The sequence below is a fragment of the Oenanthe melanoleuca genome, chromosome 3 (genome assembly GCF_029582105.1).
Source record: "Oenanthe melanoleuca isolate GR-GAL-2019-014 chromosome 3, OMel1.0, whole genome shotgun sequence".
In the NCBI taxonomy this organism is placed as follows: domain Eukaryota; kingdom Metazoa; phylum Chordata; class Aves; order Passeriformes; family Muscicapidae; genus Oenanthe; species Oenanthe melanoleuca.
The window spans coordinates 78,927,305-78,953,076 of record NC_079336.1 but is presented as its reverse complement, the minus strand read 5'-3'; the positions used below and the strand labels follow the sequence as shown (position 1 = coordinate 78,953,076).

At 50.6% G+C, this 25,772-nt stretch overlaps 1 protein-coding gene across 6 annotated transcripts; it reads right to left on the bottom strand.

The window, feature by feature from the left end:
- Positions 1 to 1,007: 1,007 nt before the first annotated feature.
- VEGFA (vascular endothelial growth factor A) lies at positions 1,008 to 24,389 on the bottom strand. 6 transcript variants are annotated; one of them, XM_056487213.1, is made up of 9 exons: positions 23,289 to 24,384; positions 17,540 to 17,591; positions 12,266 to 12,462; positions 10,467 to 10,543; positions 10,017 to 10,049; positions 9,707 to 9,853; positions 7,195 to 7,266; positions 5,927 to 6,058; positions 1,008 to 3,682 (listed from the first exon to the last, which is right to left on the bottom strand). In XM_056487213.1, exons 1-9 carry the CDS (start codon positions 23,352 to 23,354, stop codon positions 3,661 to 3,663), a joined length of 798 nt encoding a protein of 265 aa, XP_056343188.1. In that variant the 5' UTR covers positions 23,355 to 24,384; the 3' UTR covers positions 1,008 to 3,660. The 6 variants fall into 6 exon arrangements, with proteins under 6 accessions (XP_056343188.1, XP_056343189.1, XP_056343190.1 ...); XM_056487214.1 differs by lacking the exon at positions 5,927 to 6,058 and having other exon boundaries at positions 23,289 to 24,388; XM_056487215.1 differs by lacking the exon at positions 9,707 to 9,853 and having other exon boundaries at positions 23,289 to 24,382.
- Between the last annotated feature and the right edge of the window lie 1,383 nt (positions 24,390 to 25,772).

Sequence of the window (25,772 nt, the reverse complement as noted above, 5' to 3'; positions counted from 1 at the left end):
CCTTGGGTTCCTCATGCAGAAACATCCAGATAGCTCACGTTCTCACCTCACTGCTGCAGTCCACAAGATGTTACTGAACACAGTGAACCAAAGTGTCCTCAGGTATTCATCCTCTTTCCTCCGCTCCACCCTCTGCTGAGGCAGTGACTGCAGGTCCACCTGTTGAGCTACCTGAGTCCATCCTAAATAGAAGGCAGATTCTTTACCTTTGCAAGAGTAGGAATGATGCAGCCATGAACTCAGTGGTCTGTATTACCCTGAGTCACCTCCCAGACATCCAGGACACATCTTGCATGCTCCTTTCCAGTCTGGACAGATGACTGACATGTGAGACATTCATCTCCATGGATGATGAGGAAATGACACCACTGCCAGAGTTCTTCCTCCTGGACCCAGAGCACATCACAAAAGATGCAATGGTATCAAAATACCCCATGAAGTGATGAGCACTGTCAGAGCTAAGTAGTTTTTTTGTTCAACGTTGTGTGGGATGGCAAGGTCTGGCTGAGCCATCTCTGACAGTGAGTTACATACACGCAAGTCCAGCTGCAGACACATGTCCATTACCAGAAAGGGCAGGCTCACAGCATTACTTTCACCTTGGCTTGTAAATCCCACCAGGAGATTGCATCTACTCATGCCTGTACAGTGCCCAGCTCATGGGACTTGGCTCCTGACAAGAGAGGCAGGGTTGGGACCATCACCACGCTGCTTGGCATCGGGCTGGGAAGGAACCCAGGAGTCCTGCCCCTTGGTCCTGCCCGTCACACCACCCTCTTCTCAGCAAGCAGGAACTCAGGCTGAGCTCCACACAAGGATGCTGGTGCCTACCTCCCATTCATTCCAACGGGTTTTAGGTACCTAGATGCTTTTGGAGGCTCTGGGCCCAAATCAGAATCCAACTGGTAAGTTGCTGATGCCCTATAGCCTCCAGAGGCAATGCTGGAGAAACTGCTACACAATGGAAGAAAACCAGGATGCAAGGCAGAAGGAGAAGGCAAAGGAAATCAAGGTCAGAATTAAATTCTTTAATACAAAAAAAAGTTTGTTTGTCGTCGTCGTTGTTGTTTTAAGATATATCTGTAATTTCTTTGTTTAAAAATAAATATGTACTAAGGAATATCTTGAAAAAATTCACTAGACACAATATGTAGTGTTAATATCTTTTTTCCCCGCAATTATTACAGATAAACAGTAGCACCAATAAATAAAATGATAACAAATATTAAAATTAAAAAGGAGAGAGATTCAAGATGTAGAATTTTCTATTTTTTCCTGTTTCTTCTTTTTACATATATAAAAAAATCGTAGTGTCTATTTAATCCGAATCACACATATACATAAACATATATATATATACAAACACATAGCCAAATATATATATAGTATGTAGATGTATATCTAACCGTTGTCTCAATAGGAATGTGTAGGGGTAGGTGTTAGAGAAATTAATTAAATAACTGCCCATAACATGCTACTGACTCTGCCAACAATTGGGGAGAGACGGGATGGGACAACAGGAAGGTTAAATTTATACACAACCAGTACAAAAAAAAAAAAAAAAAAAAAAAAAAAAAGAAAAAAAAAGAAAAAAAAAGGAGGTACGGCTTATAAATAGTTGAAATTAAATATTAACAAAGAATACTGAAAAATCCCTACTCTTTAATTAAATTATCTGTTTAATTTCTAATTTAAAAAGGGATATTAAATAAGTATATAAAACACTTTCTCTTCCCTCCCCCGATCGGAAGCCTCTGTCTTGCACACGATGCAGCATGAGTATTCTACATTGCAGATGCAAGCACCCACCCGTGTGTTTTCTCTCCTTCTGAAAGCCATCAGTCGGATGGGGAGATCCTAGTGGTTAGTAGTCGCTTGTTGTGAGTCTGTTTTTAGACTGTCTTGTCTTTTTGGAAGCTTTCCGTGTTGTACATTATCAGGCGTTGAAAATTCAATTGCAGATGATGTTTGGCAGCATTCTGACACAGACCGAGTACCTTTTTGATTATTATTATTATTAATAATAATTTTAATCACAGAACTAGATTATATATATCCACATAGATGTACAAACACACTTTCAGGGGTGTGTGTGTGTGCGCGCGTGTGTAAGGTGGGTTTCACGTTCACCACAGCCTACACTGCAGATACACACATAGCCAAGAACCTCACGACACAGCTAAGGGACTCCAGCTGTCTTCACATTTGATTCCCCAGCCCAACACATGGAAAAGGGGCCTGATATTTACAGTACGTCATTTAAAAAAAAAATCTTGACGTTCTTAAGGGTCACTCACACTGGGCACGCAAACTGAAGGCAGCAAAAGTTGCTTTCTTATTTTCCCCCCCTTCAATCTTGGCATACATATATATTATTTTTTTATATATATATATGTATAAAAATAAATATATATATATAAAAAAGAAAAACACATACATACATACATACATACACACAAATGCATACATTCACATACATACACACACACCCCCACTACTGTGTATATACTTTTGATTAATATCCCTTTCCAGAAATGTTCCATAAGCATCTTGGATGCTCTTGAGTGGCAGCTCTGTGCATGAAGAAAGCAGACAGTGCTGAATAACTGTGTGGCTATGCACCGGTCCCCATTCTTGCTTCAGCACATTGTAGACCTTGTGTCCTTCTGCAGCCACCAAGGGCAGGAAATCTAGACTCCTGTGATAATTCCTTGAACAGAAAGTCAGTGCGCATCAGCTGCCCACCATCCTTAAGAGAAGCCAGCACGTCTCTCTGGCAAAGGTTCTACAGCGAATAAAGTCAACGCAAAATGTACACTGACATCCCAAGTCCCAGCAAGGCAGGCAGGTTATGAGACGAGTAAGGGCGAAGGTTGGGGGAAGAGAGGGGAGGAGGAATCCTTGATCACGGAGATGGCCATTTCCTTGGCCTTTGACCCATCGCACCCTAGGATGCCGCTCTTTGGAACTCCCTGCCCATCCTCTCCATCACCTCTCCTCCCTGACCCAGGCAAGGAGAAGGTGGTTTGTGGTACAGCACACTCTACAGAGAAACAGCGGAGGCCGCACAAGTCAGTTAGAGTTAAGAAGTTTACACCCAGCGCTTCTACTCAAGTCCAGTCTTAGCTTGTTTCTTATGCCCCAAGTAGCCCGCTTGTGTCCACAGCAGTCGAGTATTATCCAGTGAAGACACCAATAACATTAGCAATGTTAAAAAAAATAATCAGTATATATATATATATATATATATATTATATATATATGTGTGTGTGTGTGTGGTTAAGATATACATATATGTATATATAGATGTGGTTAAAATATATATACATATATATATATGTATATGCATGTATACACACATATATATGTATGCATGGGAAAACCCATCAAATACACCCCTATAAGTCTTCCTGGCTCCGTTATTTAGCAGCATAAAAAGAAAAATAAAATAAAACAGTTCAAAACCCAAAGGTGAATTCTGTGCGGCGGGTGCCTTGGGGAATGTTCCTTCCGGAGTCCATCGTCCGTACTGAAAGTGCTGTGCTCTACCGATCCTTCATTTTTAGCGTTCATTTGGATTAGTGTTTTGTTTTGTTTTATTCTGTCCAGGCGAGAAATCAGGCTCCAGAAACAGGGCTGTTTCCCCTTCTTTTCCGCTGCTCACCGTCTTGGTTTTTCACATCTGTCAAAGAGGAGAAGGAAGGAAAAAAAAGAGAATGGGGTTAATGTTTGTGATGGGGGTGCAACTAGGGCAGGGAAGGGAAGGAAGGGTGGTGGCTAATGTGTTTAAGAGCACATGGTGTTAAGACATGGCATGACGTCACTGGTGGGGTGAAGTGCTGTGCAGATGGGGCAAATCAGCTGAGAATATCGACCCCAAAACGAGTCAATGAATTCTATTCCCCCAGGCTCCCCTAGACAGAGCAGGGGGTATACTCAAACGGGCAAATTTTGGAGCAGAATTGGTGGCTTCCTTACAGATAAGCAGAGTGTCTTGTTTGCATCTTTGCACACCATACACACAAATACACACAAACACAGAAAAACAAGGCTAAGCAATGCATGCAGAGACACACCCTCGGCCCTCCACCTAGTCTCTTGTTTGGGTTGGAAGCAGTGCAGAAAACAAGCCTCATGCAGGCAAGAAGGTGAAAAGTAAGTGCTTTTCATTCCACTAGCTGTTGTGAGTGGTGGTCAGCACCAGAGAACACCAGTGGCTGAAGAAGCAGCAGGAGAAATGAGAATTTACCCTCCCCTGTAGGTCCCAATTCTAATTCTACAAGAAAGAGCAGGAGGAACTTCAGCTTAACCAGCTTTTTATCTGGGAACTGATAAGCTAACCACTCCTATGACTCCTTCCCATTCTTCTGGCCAACACATCGCCTCTGGAAACCTCCCTTAGTGGCAATTATCCCATCACAGAGAGGGACTAGTAAGTGAAACTAGCAAACCCCTTCTGCAGTCATGATTTCTCTGGAGTATTTTTTGATTTTTCATTGCATTTGTTACTATTTCTCACCCTTCAAACTCTCTGAGGTAATTATCAGTTACTCTGGACTTTGGGAAAAGGAGCAGGGGGGAAAAGGCTAACATTAAGTCTGGTCTCACTTCAGGGGTTTTGCTCGCTAGGAGAAGTTTAAGTCTGGAAGTTGCTCTATTCTGGCCTCTCCATCAATTACTTTCCCACTGAAATTACAGCACCCCAAAAAAATTCTCTGTATACACAACAGTTTCCACCATGCTGGCAGTGCCAATGCCTCTCTGGCTTGGACACAAAGAATTTTCACACCCAAAGGAAGCACTTGCAACTTGTATCAGCCTTAGCCACCTAGCCAATGGATGTCTCCTCTTTTCAAGACATAGCCACAGAGGACCCTGAATCTCTCCCCCTTGTATTCTCCCCTTGAGCCACTGCCACTGAAATACTGCAGGAACAGGAACAATCTCCTAGATCTCTGTGAAAGGTATCCAAGTTCAGAGTCACAGCCAAGTGCTCATTAGCAACCCCATTTCTGTGTCTGCCTCTACACAGGCAGGATGATCCCACACCAGAGGTGCACACATGGCTTGTGCAAGTCAAGACACCCCACTGAGCTCACTGAAGTGCTCAGGTGAGAACCGGGAATCGGTTTCTTTATCTGTCTGTGCCACAGATGGTGTGTGACAGCACTCAGATGACACATGCACAGCTAACTGTGAACTAACACTAACCCTACAGTGCCTTTATGTCTCCCACCTCACACCTGAAATACACACCTCTGCCTTCACACCCAGGGTCAGACTTAAATCTGCAGTATTCCATTCACAGTCCTGAGTGCAGCCTCTCAAACCACAACTCTGGGCAGGGAACTGTGAGCACAGTACAAGAGGACAGGGTACTCTCCCTGGCTTTTAGAAGAACAAAGAGGCAAAGGAGAATCTAGGCTCAGACTTGAGGGAGGCTCCTAGTGGCTTTCCTCATTCTCCACACAGCAGAGCATCTACAAGCCACAGAAAAAGGGCTTAGAAGACAGGGGTAGTCAAATCCTAGTCAGTTAAGGATTTGTCTTTGTCCAACAGTATGCTCAGAGCTGCGTACAGGTAAGAATAAGGTACAGAGGGATACAGACTCTCCCCCTGCCTACCTCAGCAACATGAACTCCATTATCCTATCCTATGGTAAAGAACACCTGAGATACAAAGGGCCTGTCTCTGCGAGCAGTCCCCATCCAAGTCCTGAGAGCACACCTGAAACGCACAGCTGCCCTCTGACACAGGGAAACTCTGTCCTCACCCCAGTTAGTCCCTCTGCTCTCTGGCCCACGTAGGACATAGAAAAGAAGTAATCAAATAGCACTGGTGCCAGAAGTCAGCAGGAAGCAAGCTCCCCCCCTCTTTCTCTTTCTCTCTCTTTCTCTTTGTGTGTTTCATCCTTCAGGACACAAACCTGCAAGTGCGCTCGTTTAACTCAAGCTGCCTCGACTTGCAACGTGAGTCTGTGAATTTGCAGGAACATTTACAGGTCTGGGGATCTTGTACAAACAAGTGCTTTCTCCTCTCTGAGCAAGGCTCACAGTGACTGCAAAAAGGCAAAAGGAAAGATGTCTAAGCTACAGCGCTTCAGCAGAAAGAAAATACACATGCAACACCCTGAACATCAAAGCAATCCCCTTGCCCCCTCCCGCAGCCCCCATGCTGCCCACTAGAGTGCCGTGCGCTGATGGATTTTCCAGCAGCACCTCGACAGCCCCAGGACAGCAACCCCTTGCATTAGCGTAGAGAAAGAAAACAGGCCTTCTGCACAGTATTCACAAATGCTGCATTGGATCCACTGGCTCAGGCCAGAGGGAGGAAGAAGGGGAAAGCAAGGATGGGAAGGTGAGAGGCCCAGCCAGCTACTGACACATCAGTGAAAGGAGTTCTCTGAAGTGGACTATTTGAGTAGAAAGAGGCCAGCGGCTAAACTACTTAAATACACAGGGTCTTTCCTCCCCTGGAAAGCAGCTGGGCTCCAGCATCACATGCTGACCCCTGCAGCCAGCACTGCTCTCCTTTCTGTAAGCCCCATCCCAACCTTGCCACCTAGGAGTCTCCTATGGAGGGGCCGTGAATTTACAATGCAGAATTTTGTGAACCACCATGAGAGAAGCAGAGCGAAAGAGACAGGGAGAGACAAGCCACCAAATCCAGCAGAAAGAGAGAAGAAAAAAAACCAAAAACAACAGAGAGCCCACCCTCAGCTCCCCAGCACCCCCTCTCTGGCTTCCCACGGTCCCACCTCTCCTCTCCACCTGTGACTCCACCAGACACGCACGCACATGTGCACACGCACACACACACACACACATGCATGGCAGATGCCAGCCTGCTGTCACCAGTCATCATAGCAGTGAGGGCACGAGACAAGTGGCGGAAAGCAGATGACAGAGTTGCAACTGGAAGGCATGAAGAGGTGCGGGGTACTTGTCCACCCACCACACTCTTGTGCCTTGGGACAACGGCCACCAGTGATGATTAGAGAGCCAAGCAAGCTAAAGCCACCTTCCCTGAGACAGCCTTAGTGCCAGAGCAGTGCCACCACCAGTGCTACCCCTGCAGGATCTGCAGCCCACCAGTGACTGGGAGGGGAGGGTGAGATTTGAGCGAGCAGCAAGCAGGCAGATTGGTTTGGGAGAGGGAGGGAAGAGAGTCTACAAGCAGAGGACACAAACGTACAAGCTGAGTGGTTTGTACCGGCCTTTCTTGCGCTTTCTCTTTTGACCCTTCCCCCTTCCTCGCTTTGATTTTCTGGAAGAAAAACAAAAAAAAAAAAAAAAAAAAAAGAGAAAGAGAGAGGGGGAAAGAAAGGGAGAGAAAGAGAGAAAACGGAAGAAAATGCAAGGAAGAAGAGAAAAAAAATACAGCCATGTGCCTTGCTGGGAGGGGAGAAGCACATGAGGCAGGGCTGGAGGGTAAATCCCAGGGCCGAAGCACAGATCTCCACCTCGCACACACATTCACCGGCTCCGGCACTCCTGTCAGCTCCGCCACCAGCCTGCCCACAGCCAAGCCAACACCAGGGAACTCAGCAGACACCACCTCCTGCAAGGCTGCTGCGAGCAGAGGCACATCTGCTGGAGCCTCAGAGGGGCACCTGTCCCCTCCAGAGAGGGGCAGTGGGAAAGGGGCAGGGGGTGGGAGGGAGAAGGAACAGAAAGCTTTGTGAAAGCATCACGCCACCGCGGTGAGTGCAGACAACCATTCCAGGCGACAAGCACAGGTGCACAATGACTGACAAACGACAAACTGAGTGAAAGGGCTCTCTTCAGGCAAGAGGAAACCACTCTGACCTGATGTACTGCCCAGCACTGGGCCTAGGAGGGGGCAGCTCAGCTCCAATAGCTCTGCTGCAGGGCGGGTGCCAATCCTGCCTTGGGATGGGAGCACTCCACAGACAAGGGAAGAGATCTGATCTACACAGCACTGATGTGGGAGAGGGCTATCCAACCTGAAGGCTCTACTCATCCACCTCACCTCCTACCTGTGGTTCAGAGGACTGCAGGAGACCTTATTGGGATGTCTGTAACATCTCCTTTGGCAGCCTCCATTCTGAGTACTGAAGAGTAAAGAGGGGGAAGAGGATGGGCTGACCTAGTTATTTTACCCAGGAGAGAATCAGCAAGCAGTTCTGCTTTCAGTTCTTCCATCCCTTCCCTCCTGTCACCTTCCACGTGGATCTGCCAGACAAGCAGATGGAGCCAAGGCACTGACTCCATTCTGAAAAATCCACCAGTTGCCTCTGATTCTTGGGCAGGAGCTGAGCAGGCAGGGGCTAGGACACGCAGTCCTGGACACTAACCATGGATTCCTATGGGCCATTAAGAGCACAGGGAGCGAGGGAGGCTGGAGCCTGTACTGCTCCTTGAGCCACATTAGCACAGGAGCAAGGGAGAGACATGCAAGGAGAAGGCCCTAGGCAAAGCACCAGGGCTTGTCAGGCAAATGAGTCCCAGCTCTGAGGCAGTTCAGCAAAGGCTCCCTCGTTCCCTGGTGCAGCCCATCTCGGGAGAGAGCTGTCAAAGGGAATTGGAGGGACAGAAGAGAAAGCACCATAGGTGTCTCCTAGGCCCTGTTCAAGTCGTCTCACTGGAACGAGTGTCAGAGCATCAGCTCAATCCCGGCTCTGCCCTACATGTCAGGCAGGAGTCACAGGGACACGGTGAGGGGAAGAAAATCAACCTGAAGGGAGGAGAGGGGTACCAATATAACAAGACTTTCAATCCAGCACAAATCAAAGCACACCAGTCTCTCCCATCCCTTCCCTTCCTTCCCTGGGGAGTGCAGAACCAGCAAAGAGCAGGCAAGGTGCTGTTAGAAGAGGAAAGTGAATGCAACACAGTCTGAGCTGGCTGCTACACCCACACCCCATCCTCACCAGAGCTCACACAGACCAAACTCGCACACCTTCAAACTACAGAGCCACACAGACCGACTGTCCCCGTCACGGCCCTGCGCAGAGAGGACTGCAGGCTGCACGCAGTCTGATGCAGCCAGGAGCACATTTCCAGGGGGAGGAGGAGAGGCTGGAAGGCAGCTAGAAACATACAACCACCAGGAGAGGGGTGAAAGGAACTCTCTCTCTCCTGTTTGCTCCCTCTGTCTCAGATTCAGCCTCATCTCCAAATACTCACTCCTTCCTCTCCAACTCTGCACCTCTGAATGGCAGAGCTGCTCTCCCAGTCATGCGCAGTCCAGCTGATCCTCTCGCTCAGAGAGATCATTCTTTCTTTTCAACCTTGTTTCATATTTTATGCTCATCCCTGCAACTACTGCAGGATTAGAGCTTATTTTTCTACTTTCCACAACCTTTTTACTTTAGGGAGGAAGTAAAGGGAAGGTTGTGACTTAACCTCCTTCAGGCCACCAAAGCAAATCCATCAGATTCAAAAACCTCCTCATGAAAGTCTTCACCAAGACCCAGCTAGGACATCCACCTCCCTTTACACCCTCCCAGGTCCCCACCCAACCAAAACCAGCGTCACATCCTGCATGGCATCAGTCCTGCCTCCACCAGGCCTCAACTTCCACCTCTCCCTGTAGCCAGCAGAGCTCCTACCAAAGCTGCTGTGAAAGAAGCCAGCAAGTACTCACTCAAGCAGCAAGAAAAAAAATATTAATAAAGAAAAGCAGCAATTTGCAGTAACCAGAAACACCCCAGGAAGAGGGAAGGGGAGAATGGGGGCTGCACCTTGAATCCATTCCAGCAGGACAGACACGACGGGACTTCCCTGACTCGGGAAAAAGCATTAGGAATGACTGCCATGGCCATGGGTCATGCAAGGTCCATGTCTGGGGTATGAAGGAAGGACCATCAGATCTGGGTTTCTGTGACCACCTGGAATGGATTCAGAGCATCGCCCCATGCAGTACCATATGCCATTTCCAAAAACACCTTCTTAAAGTGAGAATATCCAACCAAAGAAAAGGGCAAGGGGCAGTGGGGAGAGGAAATGCCAACCAACCACCAAAAGACAAAAGAGGAAAGGCTTGTCACTTACTTTTCTTGTTTGTTTTTGACATCTTTCTTTGGTCTGTGGGAAAAGACAGAACAAAGGCCTCATTAGAAGAGAGTTCATCACATATACTTCTGGTATTATCCCCACTTCCCACCAAGTCCAGGGAAGGACATGTACAGGTAGCATTGCACCATGCCCATAGCACAGGTTAAGTGGTCCATCTCAAAGTGGTTTTGCTCTCCTGCTGACCCTTGCTTTTTGGCTAGTGCCAAAAGCTTCCAAGATGCAGGCTAGCACTGTCCACCTGTGATAGCCAGAGATGGAAGAGCCCTGACAGCAGAGGGCTTCTTTTCCCAGGCTCAGCCATCCCACTGCAAACCAATCGAGAAGGCTGCAGAAGTGTCTGAACAAGAGACCCAACCCAACGGCAGAAAAAAGGAAAGGCTCAGAGTAAGCTTATTGCAAGAGGAACCAGTGCTGCTCCATTCTCACCTGCAGTCACATTTACTGTGCTGTAAGAAGCTCATGTGTGATATGTGCTGACTCTGATGGGGTTTAATTCTCATGATCTGGAATGAAAGAAACAGAGAGTCACTGCCTGTTCACTCTTCATATTCACAGCTCCAAATCAGGCTGTTGTGCATCAAAGCACTGACACCCCAGGTGCTCCTGGGAAGAACAGGGCAGAGTTCGAGTGAGCTCTGAGGCCCTGTTCTCCCAGTCAGGGAAGGCCTTTGATCACAAGCGAGCAGCAACACCAGACTTGTGCCAAAGCCCTGTTTGCTCGTGCATGCCCAGTGCCAGCACCAGTGGACTCCCTTGGAGACAGGCATGGGAGAGGCTGCACCACCACAGCAAGGTTCTCAGTCAGCCCTACCTGGCTGATGCTGGACAGACAGCAGCTAAACATCCAGCCTGCTTGTGCAGAAGCCAGGCTTCAGTCTCACACAAAGGTCTCAATGAAAAATTCCAAATCAAGCTCCTTTTTCCTTAAGCCACCCTTCCTTCCCAGCTGACATCTCACTTTCTCAGTAACTTGACACACGAAATAAATCTGGAGATCTGTGTTTAAAAGAGACCTGCAAAGCCGGACACCACCCAGCCCCAGGTATCTCCAGGGAAGTTATTCAGAAGCTATGGAATATTGTCACATTCTCTTAACCCATAATATGGCTGGAAAATTAACTCTAGAGATCTGCTTAAGTGCTTCTGACCCTTTACAGGCATACAGGCGTACCAGTCAAGAACTGTCATCAAGCAAGGAATGGTAGGAAGAAAACCATCCCTAGCTACACCAAGTTAGTATGCTCTGCCTCAAGCTGGAGCCTGCAAGTGGAAAAGCAGTATGGGGAACCATGAAAGGGCACAGGCAGGCTCTCCAACAGAGTTCAAACATAGCCCATATTTCAAGTAAAAGGACCTGCTGGTTAATCACTTAGCACTGCACATCTCTCATTGATATTAAAAAGTGACAGCAACATTTGCAGTGCCTATTCAAGAGGCTAAGGGACAAAAGGAGGTGAGGGAGCTATGGGCTATGGGTAATGGGGACCAGTATGATTTTGGACAAGAGCTGGGATCCAGTATAACAGACAAGGGCAGTAACTAAGCTCTCTGAAGCAATTTGCATCTTCCCCCATCGGCCTAGCTTTTGCTATCACGGCTACCTGTGTCTCTTCCAAGAAATAAATTCAGCAGCCTCCAAACAAAGGAGGAAGATGCCGAGAGGCAGAAAAGCTTTTCCAGCTGACATAGAAGCAGTTTGTTTCTTAGAGCCCCTTTAACCTCTGCTGTGCCAGGGTAGCTAAAGACCCAAATTCCCTGCTCTGTTGGTACAGGCTGACCTCACATGCCCTTCAGGAGAGAGTACTAACAGGTTCTCCCCTTCTGCCCTACTCAGCTGCCTTCAGAACAACAGCTGTGTGTTGAAAGTGGAGCAAGGGCCCAAGGAGCATCTTCTTTGGGAACTTGGAGATAACACCATCAGAAATGGTCCTTTGCATTCTCTAAGCACAAAGTGCTCCTTTGCAGAAATGCTCCTTTGTATGCTCCTACCTACTGTATTTGGGCAAGAGCCAAAAAATAGACTTTCCTCTTAGCCTTAAATAGACATAGGCAACTCATCTTTTAACCCTGCATGGTGTAACATGGAGCACCAGAGTCAGAAGAAAGGCTCCCTGGGGCAGGCCGCACTTCCTCTGAATTAGCTGGGAGCTGGGACTTGGGGTGGCTGTGATGGCTGACTTGCTTCCTTCCAACCAAGCATGGCAGATTGCAAACTGGACCCTCACCTCCATGGTGACGTTGTACACATCCACAGGGACACATTCTAGGCCCTCATCGCCGCAGCAACCCGCACATCTCATCAGAGGCACACAGGATGGCTTGAATATGTACTCCACCTCATCAGGATACTCCTGGAAAATGTCCACCAGGGTCTCAATAGTCCTGCAGAAGCTGCGCTCGTAGACTTCCAGGAATTTGATAACTAAAAGAGGAATGGAGGGAATAAGTTAATGCAAACTTAGCTCAAGAATGTCTAGTGCTTCACCCCTTAAAGTGAGCCAGACAGTTGCAACATGACTACCCTACACTCTTCACTAACAGTCTTGCAGGCCTAAATCCTTTGTCTGTGCTCTACATATACACACATCAAGTGGGAAGGGAAAAAGACAATCTCCTCCTACAGCTGCTTCAGGGCAAAGGCAAGATGGACAAGAGAGCCTCACTGTTTGCCACCCTGGTACCATGATACATGCCACAGGTAACTCTTCCCCAAACCTCTTCTCTGCTATTCCCCATACTCCTGGTATGCTGCCACTAAGAATATCAGCTCAGCCAAAAAAAAAATGAAGCTGCAGCAGATAATCTGTGCTCTGGATTAAGGCCCTTCACTGGTTTGCCCTTTACTCTCTTTCAAAACAGCCAGTGGATGCCCCAGTGGGTTTTAAGGCCAGAAGCATCCTTTGTACAGACCTCAGCACACAGATACTTCTAAGAGCAGGAAGAGGCTCTGAACTATGGAGCTATGCATCTTCACCCTTCCTGTCATCTACCTCCTTTGGCTATGCAGAACATCCACCTCAGCAGGTCACCAAGGAACCATGACAGCATCCACTACAAGTCACAGCCTTAATGTCTCCACACTGACCACTTTCCCAAACCAAGGAACCAAGCCAGCCACTGAAAGATTAAAAGTAGGCTCACAGCACCCCCAGGATTAACCAGACTATATATTTGGCTACTGAACCACAATGAGACAGTGTGGGAGGGGGAACAGGGTGGATCTGCCATTATCCCATGCCTTCCCTACGAATGGAGCAAACACTAACTGCTTGCGATCTGCACTGATTTCACAAGTATTTCTCAATGCTTCCCAGTCTCTTGCCAAAGCTTCATTTTGCTGCTTGGTCAAGGGTTGGAGAGATTTAGAGAGATAAGAGATAGTATAGATAAATACACACACACAAACCCCAGGTGCTAGTATAGTACTGCAAACAGCAAGTACCTGGAGCCCTCCAGGCCTCCTAGCTCTAGCACCACAATGGCAACAAAGGATGTCACATGTAGCAGAGGATAAGAGTACGCACAAGGAGATAGTACCTGCCCCATGCTGTAATGAACTATAATGATCCACCTGTACAGTATGCAGAGTCCTCCAGCACCAAGGTTGATAACTCAGAGTGATAAGAGCAAACTGCTTGCATCATGGAAAATAATGGTCTCCAGTAAGCGTTTCTAAAGTGCCCTGAACTTGTGACAAACTGGCATAAAGGTTACTTTGCCACAAAAATGCAAAAGCTGCAGGGCTTGGAGCTCACAGCCCGCAGTTAATTGTTGAAAGTTAATTCTAGGTCATGCAGGACTGACAGTACCATAGTGCTGAAGTGCTGAGAGCGGGTACAAGAGGGGAGGAGCTTCCATCCAAGGAGTTTGAAGTGTCAGAGAGCGTGAGCAGCTATTAAAAGAGAAAGTGGCTTGTGAAAGGGAAATGTAGCCTGGCAGGCATGGACTGCTTGTCGGTATTCCTTGTGTAGAAGACAACATGTTTCTGTTCCTTGTTCCTTCCCGTCCTCTTCCCTCCTCCCCTAACTGCCTTATGTTTCCTGTCTGTTCTCCTATCTTGTCTGTGACTACCTCCTTCTCCTCCTTCTCCCTGTTCCCCTTTGGAGTGACCTTAGTCACCGCCTATGTTCCAACAAGTTGAACAATTTAACATGTGGGAAATTCTGCGTGCACAAAGATAGTCACTGAAGTGCACTGTTTATTATTCACACTGTGCCAGACACAGGATCTGAGAACTCTGGCAGTAAAGGCATAGTTCAGGATAAAAATGCTCCCCTGCCTACGTCAAGGGGAGGGACGGAAAGTAAGAGGGAGGGAACATAGCAGTTACCTGCGCAGATCAAGTGCTGCTCACCACAACCAGTCCAGAGCATAAAGCAGGCAGAAACCGAAACAGAGTAGAAAAGTGAAGTGAAACTGACATCTGCCATGTTTTCCTAAATGTTTGCACTACCCAGGCATTTGGATTACACCAGAGAATCCAGATTACAGATTGCCCCAAGAACAGCACAATCAACCTCTTTTGCAGGGACTTAACTTTCACAGCTGCACCCTGGCAACCATACTTGAGATCTGGGAGATTTAGCAAGACTAAATCCTTCACACGAAGAATTTGTGAGTCCCTACCTTTACTATAACACATGATGGTCTTTCAAAATCTGAATCAGCCTCTGAAAAGGAACCCGGGAATCTTTCCCTAGCTGCCAGCCAGAAAATCCTGCCACAAAAGGCACGTTGCCTTATTTTGCTGGACACAGAGCATTCACACGGAGACTGCACAATGCTCTGTAGTTCATTTGCACAGTCACCACCCAAACCAAACTGGAGCACATGACTGAGGTACAGTCAACCTTACAGCAAAGCCCTGCCCCTTCTACCATACCTACACTTATTCCTATGTACCGGGAGTTGTATTCCACACTTTGCTGGGCTGACTCTGCCTGTGCTTCCTTTCCATTGGCTGTGTCACAAATGGAAGAAGGTCTCTTTCATGGGGAAGCACAGGAAGGTCACCGAAGGACTAATACCACTAGGTCTGTTCCCTTCCTGCAATCTGGGCTTCAGCCCACGTTAAAAGTTAATCCCACAATTAAGTCACACTCCTACCCTGCAAAACACCTCCAGATTTGAGTCAGAGGTTCTTTGCTGTGAATGGAGGGGGAAGTAAGGTTAAAATGCAGACAGGACCCACATTAACTCTTCAAGGCATAAATTCAAATTTGGAGCAGTTGAGTGAGAATATGCTGGACTAGAAAAGGAGAAAGTCTATGATCATTTTGTCTCCCTCCCCATCAACAGCTTAGCAGCAATACAGACACACTGTTATTTTGAAAATAAAAGTGCAGCCACAAGTGCTGGTGGTTTCCTTTATTTATACCAGAAAATCTTTTCCCGTGAAACAAAGAGTGTTTGTCTGATTCCTCTACAACTTCCTGTGCCACAAAACATGTGGAAACCTCACTTGAGCACAAAAGGGTAGGGGCTGAAGCTAAAATAACAGTCTCCAACCAGAGTAAGTCCATCCCAAATAAAAACCCGCCCCAGCTTGACATTTCAGAGAAAGCATTAAATGGCCAAAGACACAAACCCACCTTTCAGCACAAGCCCCTAAGAGCTTCAGTATAAGGAACTACAGGACCATCCTTGGGTAACAGAGGCCCACCACCATCTCTTCTTCACAGAGGAGAAACTGAGGTATAGAGAGAGGACCTCTAAGGTCAAACCACAAGAAAGAAGTACAGCCAGGAGGGTAATGCCAGGACTCCTGACTTCTAGTTCACAGATGTATCTACATCACAGAACCTGAAATATCACCAGGACAGTAACACCAAAATCTCACCACTTACACTGCCAGACCAGCTTCTCCTGCAATCCCATCACTTCTTGTGACAGAAGTTAATTCTGTTTGATTCTTTCCCTCCCCAGGAGGGATTAGTTGGACACAACAAATGGCACAGATGAGGACACTAGCTCTTTTCTACCAACAGCAGAGAACTGGTTACCAAAATAAGCCTCACAGCAGGCTCCATCTTGATCCCTCTGGAGTCACTGAACCTCCTTCTGTTGACTTCAGCAGGAGCAAGGGTCAAGCGCAGCAAGGGCGGCAGCCCGCCAGCAAATCAGAAATTTTGCCCGTGCAAAATGGACACCTATCCCAAGCACAGCCTGCCACAAACCTCTGGCAACACACATGGAGTTTGTCACACCAATAAAGTTACAGAAATTGAAACTGACTGCTATGGGAAAAAAAAGAAAAAAAGCCAGTCTGGGCCCACACTGCTGGAGCCCTCTGCTGACCTCCGGCTGGAATAACGCTGAAGGTCACAGCCCGTGGGGACCCTAAGACGTCTGCCAGACCCTGCCATGCAACAAGTGATCTGCTCTGCTATGCAGGCAAGGGGAAAACACGGTCAGGATGGTCTTAAAGCAGCTGATGATCACCTCAGCCTGAAGGCTCCAAAGTCCACAGCCCTTTTATCCCACTGCTGAACTGAGGACTGCAGAGAGAAGCCAACCTCATGACATGCACAGGGCTTCACCAGACAGGGAGCTCGCAGGAGGTGTCTCTGACTAACCCAGGGCCTGACTGCCCTTTTGGTCTACATTTACTTGCATGAACCAACGAGGCAGGGGACACTGTCACAACCTGGTCTTTGGGCAGCCGGAGAGATACAAAATCACAGCAGTGGCAGAGGCACCACCTTGTTTCCTCGCCAGTGCATACTGGACCACCACAAACCAGTTACTAGAACCTATCACTTCATAGTGCTGTTCCTTGAATCTGCAAAGTCTGCTAGCCCAAACCAGAATAAAAAGGTGTATTTTTCGAGCCTGGCTCTTTACAGTGCTTAGCAATCTCCTGACTGCGGAGGGACCTGGGACTGCTGGGAAGCACGAGCCCAGAAAATCATCCTGGACTGCCCCTTATTCCTCCTCTTCCTCAGAGACCTGCTGTCTGGGAGCTGCTGCGGCCTTTGTTCGGGGATCAGCCCTGGCCACCCAGCCGGGCATCACCAGCGCCGCCGGGAAAGAGGCGGGCAGCAAAATTTGACAAATCTCTTCCTACAGCACTGTGGCGAATCCCCAGCAAACTGCTCGCCGTTGCTCAGCTCTTTGTGTGCGCCCGTGTGTGCGCAGATATATATAAATATATATATATAAATGAGCGTGCGTATGTGCCCTAGCGCACGCACGCAGTTTCCCTCTGAGCTGTGGTGAGCCAGGGGCGGGCTGGGCCAGCCCTGCTGCCCGCCCTGGCACCGCGGCCGCCCCGGAGCCCGGCCCCGCGGCCACCCCCGGCCCCACGGCTACCCCCGGCCCCTCGGCCCGGGGCGGCGGCGCCGCGGCCTCCACCGAGGGCTGATGGCGGCGGCGCCTCCCGCGGCACCCCCGGGCCCGCTCCCCGGGAGGTGGCGGTGTTGCCCGCCCGCGGCTCCGGGGGCTCCTTCCCCCCAGCCCCTCGGCCGTCCCCGCCCGCCGGGAAGCCGCCCAGCGCTTACCTTCATTGGGTTTCCGCTCCCCATCCCCCAGGGCAGGCGCAGCCTTCGACAACTGCAAAGACAACAGAAAATCAGTCACAAGGCGGAACCGTGAGGCGGTCCCGGGGCGCGGGGGGTCCCGGGCAGGGCCCCCCGGGGGTCTCGGTGCCGCCGCCCCGGCGGGAGGGGGCGCCCCCGAGGCGGAGCCGCTCCCCGGCGGACACAGAGGGGCCTTTTGTTCCGCCGGGAGAGCCGAGAGGGGCACGGGGGGACGGCCCCGGCCGGGGACGGGGCTGGCAGGGCGCTGTGCCGGGCCCGAGAGAGGCCCCGAAGGGACACACGTCCCCGGGGAGCTGCTGCCTGTGACCGCGGGCGAACACCGGGAGCAAACGCGAGCCCGGCGGAGAAAAGTAGCGGGGTGACCTGCTGCTGCTGCCGACACGAGCGAAAAGGTGAATGTGGCCCGGGAGGCCAGAGGGGGAAGAAGGACTGCCAGGCACGGAAGGGCATCTCTCCCCTCTCAATGTCACACACAGCCCGTCACCCAGCAGTGGTGGCCACGGAGGTGTCGCCATCCGCCCGGGTGTCAGGGCGATTAACAATGACAGCACCACTTTGCCGACGGACGCCGCCAAACCGCCCGGGTTTTCCTCCTCTGCTGGGAGGGAGGCGACGCGCGCCCTCTCGCAGTGGTCCCAGTTCCCAGCCCCTGCCTGGATCCCGTTCCCGCTCCACAGCTTCCCCTGGGCCACAGCCGAAAAGGCTGCAAGCTCTGCAGTCACTCCTGCTGCCTTTTGGGACTAGGGACATTTCCAAAGCATTGGTGCAGGCAGGAGTGGTGACAGGTAACCCACCCCCAAAGTGGTATGAAGAAATATTACACCACTTTGCTAAGGAAGTCTTTTTAATTCCAGGTGAAACAAGAACGCGACTCTTCCTGCTCTTCGTGAGGGCTTTAGCTCTGACGTAACTTTCCAGCCAAGTCAGGCTTCCCCCTGCTGTTCTGTTCTGAACCAAAATGGAAAAGGCCCAGCTTTCTTCACTTCTCTCAGGTATGCTGCCACCTGTGTGATGCCATCCAGCCCAGAACCTGCAGCCTTTCAGCAGAGGCCCATAAGAAGCATGGGGAACCATACAAAATACTGCTTTGTCAGCAATATGCTGTGTTCAGGCTTAGAAAAAGGCTCTCTGATCTTGCAGCTGAAGACAGGACTGAATTCAGGCTAAGTTCACCCCAAGCTCGCAACAGGAATCTGCCACCTATGGTCTTCTAAGCAGGGCAGCACCAGCATCCAAGCAGCCAAAAGTGTCAGCTTTTAAAAGCAGGGGGCAAGAGAGCCAGCTAGAAGCCCCTCTCCCAGACATTCCTTTGTGTCTGTGCAGAGTTCCCTTTGTCTAAGGTCCCCCTGACTGAACTTGTTTCTAATTTCAACTGTAAGTTTTCTATACCTGGCCATAACTTCCCAGCCCAGACCTGAGCTGCCCCATGTGTTGATCTGTTTCTCCTCTGGGGAGGAGGGGGCTGTGTGCCCAGATTCAGTGCTGTGACAGCACTTTAAAAAGCAGGTTCCTAGAAACAGTTTTCATTCCTGAAGTGTGAAGGTCACTGCAACAGCACAAACAAAATGGAGGCACCAGAGGCTGCAGCGGCCTTCCAAAGCCTCTCAGTGCCTGACAATCTATGGGTAAAAAGAAAACCGCATCAAGGGCAGAAAAGCCTCAATCTGCTATGGCACAGGAAGAGGATCATGAGCCAAGTCAGTTTATTCAAGTCACAACGCCCCCAAGACTTTTCACAGAGGGATTTCTGGTTCACACACAAATGACCATGACAGACTGAGCAAAATTAGCTTGGAGACACCTTGAGGGTCATTTTTACCCATTCTCTAAGCAAAACTACCCAGCCAGCTGCCAAGCCCACTGCCTCCTCGCATGCAAGCACACAGGCTGCACAAGTGATGAGAGGCAGAAGCAAGCCACAGGCTTTTGCTACTCACCTGTACCTAGCCAGCACCTCATCCTGCCCCTGGTGTAGTGGAGCAGGAGCCAGAACACTCTCGCAGTGCTCACCTGGACCCAGGATGTGATCTGACCCCAAAGATGGGAAACAAGATCAGTGCAAAGTGGGCAAAGAGCTTCTAAGCTTTCCCAGGGGAGCTCTCAGCAGAAACTAGAAAGGTTTCCCAGAACTATCAGTAACACGCTCTCTGCTCACTATTCCAAGAACTTTTCTGCCCTTTCAGCAGTGCCTTTCACCTGTGCCTAGTGCCCTCAAAGCACGTCCACTAGAACAGCAGGTGAGGCAGGGCCTTGTGCCTCACTTCAAAACAGTCTGCTGCATATCAGACATGGGGAACCAAAAACATTCCTCAGGACAAGCAGGCCAACTGTGCCCTTCGGTAGCAGCCTGAAGGTCATGCTCTCCTCTGCTGGCTTTTGGCATTACCCAACAGTTCTGTAGCACAATTTCCTTCCAATAGATTTTCAACATTTCACAGTAGTGTGGAAGCAACCCCTGGCCCGGCCTTGAGAGCAGGATAAATTAGCCCAGGAATGGGGCTGACAGATGAAGCTCCTTTCTGTGCTTTTTGCAGGTTGTAGCAAATGCACATCCCTCTCTACATGGGGTAAAACCTTCCCTAACAAATAAACCCACTTTACACCATCCATGTGTCTGTACCTTCCCTGTCCCCCTTCTGCCCCAGGCCCTGTCCAAAGCAAGCTTTTCTCTGAAGGGAGAGAAAAGGTTAATCAAGTCATTCCTCTCTAACCATCACCCCCCTTACCACCACCACCAGCACTCTTTCTCTCCCTTCCCCTCCCCCTAATCTGTGCAGCCTCATTAAAAGAGCTTTGTAACTGTTTAGGACTGGAACAAACAATCCATCCACTTTGAGAGGGACTCTGGGACAGGAGTTAAGGCACTTTTCGTCTTAGGCACTAGAAATTCTCAGCGTTTTCTGCTTAGGAGAGGGGGGGAATGGGACTCACTGCACTCCTTCTCCATTGTACATGCAGACAGAGGTCAGTAATCCTGCAAGCTGCTAGCACAGCCAAGGCACCTCTAACAGAACAGACAGGAAAATGGATTTGGGGTTTCTCAGGAATCAGTGAGTCCCTCAGAAGTCCCTCTCCCATGCTCCCAAAGGAGTGCTCCTCTTTCCAGCCCATCCTCAGAGCACAGAACGGCTCTGGGGAAGGTGACCTGCTGTGTCCCAGCTGCCTAAGGGCTGTGGAAGCAGGTTCTGGTGGCTCCCCATCGTGGCGTGGTGCAGAGGCACAGCAAAGGCAGGCAGCCTGGTGGGTGTGCGATCATTAACAGTCTAGTCACAGGCTTGCTCTCCCTCCCTCAGCGTCTGATCACTGCCTCTTCCCTATGGCAATACAGCTGGTATAGCCAGGTCCCTCTGCTGCTCAGGGCAGGAGGGGAAGAGCTCCCCGACCATCATCAGGAGTGACCAGTCACCAGGCTGGCAGCAAGACCCGCAGATGAAGGAAGATGGGGAATAACGACCTGTCCCCCTTGCTCTGGGAAGGGGAGGACTGGAAGCGGACAACAATGCAACCTCCCTAATCCTGCAGTTCGTGAGGACTGTGCACACGGCTCAGCACAATCAGCTGGGAGGGTGGCAGCCTCTCCTTCCCTCGCCTGTATGGAAAGGCTGTCACCACCAGTGGAGGCAGACACCTGTGGCATCAGTGCTGCCCAGACCCCACCATGAAACAATTTCTCACCATCCATGTCTTGCTGCAGGAGCAACTGTAACAACTACCTCAGTAAGGAGTCATTCCCCTGAAACTTCACCAGAGGAGCGCCGTGATTCCTTCATCCCACTCCTTCACTTCCAAGAAAGCTGCCTGACACACACTGGACCCTACTTCCCCAACTGAGACTCTGTCAGGACTTTTATTTAATGCTCTCTACTGCGCCTGGCTACCTAGATAGATCAGCCTGACAGCCAGATAAATACTATCACCAAAGCACAAACCCTAGTCCCGTGTGAAGAGTCATGCCTTCTGCCATGTTCAGAGTCATCATCAAGCTGCCTACGTGAGATCTGCTGGTATTTCTAACGTTCCCATCACCGTGGTGCCCGGACAACCAACGGACAAATAAGGACAGAACTGAAGGGCAGATCTGACCGTCGATCTGCCTGAGCACTTATATAGCCCACATCACCCAGGTACCTGAACCTCTGTCCATCTCTGTGTGTCCCTCTAACATTTTCCCCCAAACTCCTGTCTGTAATTCTTCCCTACCATTTTTTCCATCGTTCTACTGCTTTCTCATCTGCACCATCCTCCAGCCTAGGAGAAAAGGCAGCATGAGGCTTTTATGCAACTCCTGAGGACAGACAGATCGCAACTCTACCTGATCCGCCGTTTCCTCTTCTGGGGAAGAGGAAGGGGAGGGGAAAAGGAACAAGGGGAGGGTTAAAGGGTGTTATCACTGGACACCAATACAGAGTTGACTATTCTATAGGTGGGGAACAGATGCTACTGTACAAGTTTACTGAGGAGCTGGGAGGCAAAGAAACCCCTATTCTGTGTGACGGCAGAAAAACTCCTGGAGAGCAGAAACAATTGTCCCAGCCAAATCTGGCAGGAAGGCAGCGAGGAGCTGCTCTGTACCACACTCAAAGAGTGCTTCTCAGTTCCCATCGAGCACAGCCTAATGTGCGGCTGTCACTGGATAAAGTAGAGATATAACAGGCTAGAAACAAAGCGTGCAGTGCTTGCATGACTTCAGTTACAGCTGAAATGGCTCCTAATTGGGGAGTTGCCTTCCAGCATCGGTGCTGAACAAACAATGTGAATAACTGATTAGTTTGCAAGCGACGTTTATTTTCACGATTGTGGGAGATGATCTGGCCGGCGCTCTCTCTAAGTGCCGAGCAGAAATGGCAGGGGAGAACTAACCTGTTATAACCTTTAAAACGTAATCCATGCCTGCCTCGCGAACAGCCACTTTCACGTGGGCACTCTGTCTAAACCCCTTAATATCTCTTGGCAACACAGCCCTCTTGACTCTTTAGAAAACAGATTTATAGGACAGGTTTGCAAAGAAAGCTCCCCTTCTTTTTTCTTTAAAAAGAGGAAAGGAGGAAGAGTTGATTTCTAATTCCTCAAGAATGACAATGAGGTATAAGTGACTGAAGAGGAAAAGAAAAATCCTTGGTTTTGTAATCTCTGTTCAGGAGATCTATATTTTGATTTTTTTTTTTTTTTTTCCCCAATCTGGAAGAAATCCTGGATCCATTTTGTCCTCTTTGATCTCTTATTTGTTTTTCCAGCTAGGCATTTTGAACTCCAGTCGGCGGCACGAACCCGAGCTGGGACCCAAGGCAAATATCGCCGAAACAGCCTTTTGCAATGTCAGGAGACCCGAGGCTGATGCAAGAAGGCAGCGCGCTGCCTCCCTGCCCCGCGCCCCGCCGACCGCAGCGCCCCGGCCCCGGCGGGAGCGCACGGCCGGGGCGCGCTCATGTGCGCGGGCACTCGGCACGGCGCTGCCGCTGCCCCGGGGCCCCGCGGAGCTCCGGGCAGCGCTGTCCCCCGCTCAGCACCGCACGCACACGTGTCTGTGCTGCGGGCACCCTCCCGCAGCCGGCGCCAGCGGCGCGGCCGCACCGCACCGAGCAGGTGGGAGGCAAAGGGGGGAGGGGGGGCGAGTAAACAAAAAAAAAAAGGGGGGAAAAGTATTTTCGGCCGTCTGCCTTCCCTCCCGCTCCGCTACGCGGGGCACAAAAGCCCCCGTCCCGCCGCTTACCTCCGCGCTCTGCAGATAGAGCAGCGCCGCCAGCCCCCAGCGGATCCAAGTGAGCAGAAAGTTCATGGTTGCCGGCGCACGCCGCGAAGCGGGGCCCGCCGTGCTCCGCCTCGCCGCCGCCCCGCCGCCGCCGCCGCCCCGCCGCGCTCTCGCCCGCGCCTCCTCCGTGCCCGCCGCCGCCTCCTGGGGTGCCGCCGGCCGGGCGCTGCAAAGGGTTGCGGGGAAAGGGGGGCTCCTCTTCGGGGTCTCCGGTTTCACCCCTCCATATGCCCGGCTCTCCGCCGGTCCCCGCTGCTGCTTTCCGTGGGCGCTCCTCCGGGCCGAGCGCAGGCTCCGCGGCCGCCCTGCCGCCGCCCGGCCCCCGCCGCCGGGTAGTCCGAGCTCCACAGCGGCGCCCGTCCGCGGCGCTCTCCCCGCGTCGGGGCAGGCAGGCACCCGCGCCGCGCTCGCTCGGTTTCTCGCACTCACGGCAAAGTTTGCGCGGAAACTTTCAATGCATCTCTTTTCCTGCGCCCCCTCTTCGCGGCGGCTGCCTCCGGCGGCTCCCCGAGCCGGGGTCGCCTCCCCGGGGGAAAAGGGGGCTGATTCCGCCGCCGCTCGGCCCGACCCCTCTCCGCAAATCGGGGTGGTGGTGGCGGAAAGGACGAACAGAGCGTTTTCCTCCTGTCCTCTCTGTTACTGTCTCTCCCTCTCTCTGTCCGCCGCTTTAAAAAAAAAAAATCAGAATAGTAATAGATGAAAAAAAAAAAAAAAAAGAAAAAAAATCCAAGCTGGATAGAGAGGGAGGGAACTGGGGCGTGGGAAGGCTCTGTAGGAAAGGGAGGAAAAAAAAAAAAAATCCCAGCGGATCAAAGTATAGGTGGGGAAAAAAATAAATTAAACGAGAGGATAAAGCAAGGCGGCAAGCTAACAGCAGGTCCCGGTGCCCGGGGAGGGCTGCTCCCGCGGCGCGCTGTCCCCCGCCGGCGCGGCGTGCGCTCCTCGCCCCCGGCGCGGCGGCAGCCCCGCTCCGCGCACTCCAGCGGCGGCTCCGCGTAGCGCCCGCTCCCCGCGCAGCGCCCGCCCCACCGCCCGCCGCTCGTCAGCACTCTGCAACTGATCGCAGCGGCCACGGGGAGAGACGCTCCGGCAAGTCCCACCTCCTCGGCGATGGCCCGGCCTTCTCCCCGCCCTCCTGAGCTGGCCGTAGCCCCGCGGTTCTGTTCGCCGGGGCTCCAGCCCCGCGGCTCGCGCGTTTCGAACCCAGATCCCTGCCCTGCTTTCTCGCCGCGCTTTCTGCCGTGCCGATGGATACGCGGTTGGGTCAAAATTCACTTTGCCCGTGGGAATTGTTCCAAAGTCCAGCAGAGCCATTTGGGGAGAGGGGCGGCGGGGGACAAATTGTAATCACAGCCGTCATCTGACCAGCCCCCCAGGACATGGCTTTTCAGATACAGTGATTTCTTAGCACCTAACGCTAAAGCGTTATCCTCAGGTGGGTTTTCTCTTAACCCAGTGCTATTCTCCCGTGCCTCAGGGGTCTGCCTGTGCAGGCTGAGTGGTGCCCGGGTATGCAGAAGGGTTTCATACTGAAGGGGTGAAGGTTTTGCCAGACAAACCTCACCCTGCTTTCTGAGAAGGTATTGGAAGGGCAAAGAAGCAGCTTTGTCTCACTGAGTTTGGTGTGGGCATTCCCCAGCTGAGGTACTTGGTTCCCGTCACACAGTGCATTTCATACGGCATACACAGTAACAATATGCCTGTGTCAACAGACATCTTTCTCCTGCTTTCATCCTCCAAGGACCTGATGTGGCAGATGGAGTGGAAGATCCCAGGGCAGATCCCAGGGCTCACCAAGGGCTGGAGGAAGGGATAAGGGGAAAAGACACTGAGGAGAGAAAAGGCTATATTGTCATTTAAAAGCAGGTATTCCAATGCTGTGCCACAGACTCCTAGTGATACAGGCAAAGCATTGACTCTATAGAGGCACCTGCTGGCTGAGAGAAACACATGAAAAAACCCCACCCCCACCCAAAAAAAAAAAAAAAAAAAAAAAAAAAAAATCTTTGCTTTTGGTAGATCTTAGACCTGTTCGTCCCTTTGTTCAATTTTTAAAGATTTTGTGTCACCCCTTGGTGCAGTATGTGGGGATGTTGCCCTGGTCACACTGATCCTGAGGAAGGCTGTGTGTGAGTGACAGGTCTGCCTGAGCAAGGAGCAGCTCCCTTCTGGCCGCTCCACTACCCCAGCTGCAGGTCACACCCCAAACCCTTGTACCCACAGCCTTCCATCTGGGCAGGGGTAGAAATCCAGCCCAGTGGAAAGCCTGAAGAAGAATATAAACCCTTTCTCCTCGAGGATCACATTCCTACAGCAGAGTGGTGGGTCTTGTTCAAACATTACAAAATAATGCCTTTTCCTTCACTTTTTCTGTATTTTTTTTTTACAAATTGTTGCAGAGGGGTTTTTGAAGAAACAAATACCCATCCAAAATAACTGGAGTTC

What these genes read in the sequence shown, in the direction of transcription:
- VEGFA (XM_056487213.1), bottom strand. Translation starts at nt 23,354, where the DNA reads ATGAACTTTCTGCTCACTTGGATCCGCTGGGGGCTGGCGGCGCTGCTC. An exon ending in TCTATCTGCAGAGCGCGGAG is followed by an intron (nt 17,592 to 23,288) that starts GTAAGCGGCGGG and finishes TTGTCTTTGCAG; the next exon opens with TTGTCGAAGGCTGCGCCTGC. An exon ending in CGGTACAAACCACTCAGCTT is followed by an intron (nt 6,059 to 7,194) that starts GTACGTTTGTGT and finishes GCCTTTTTGCAG; the next exon opens with TCACTGTGAGCCTTGCTCAG.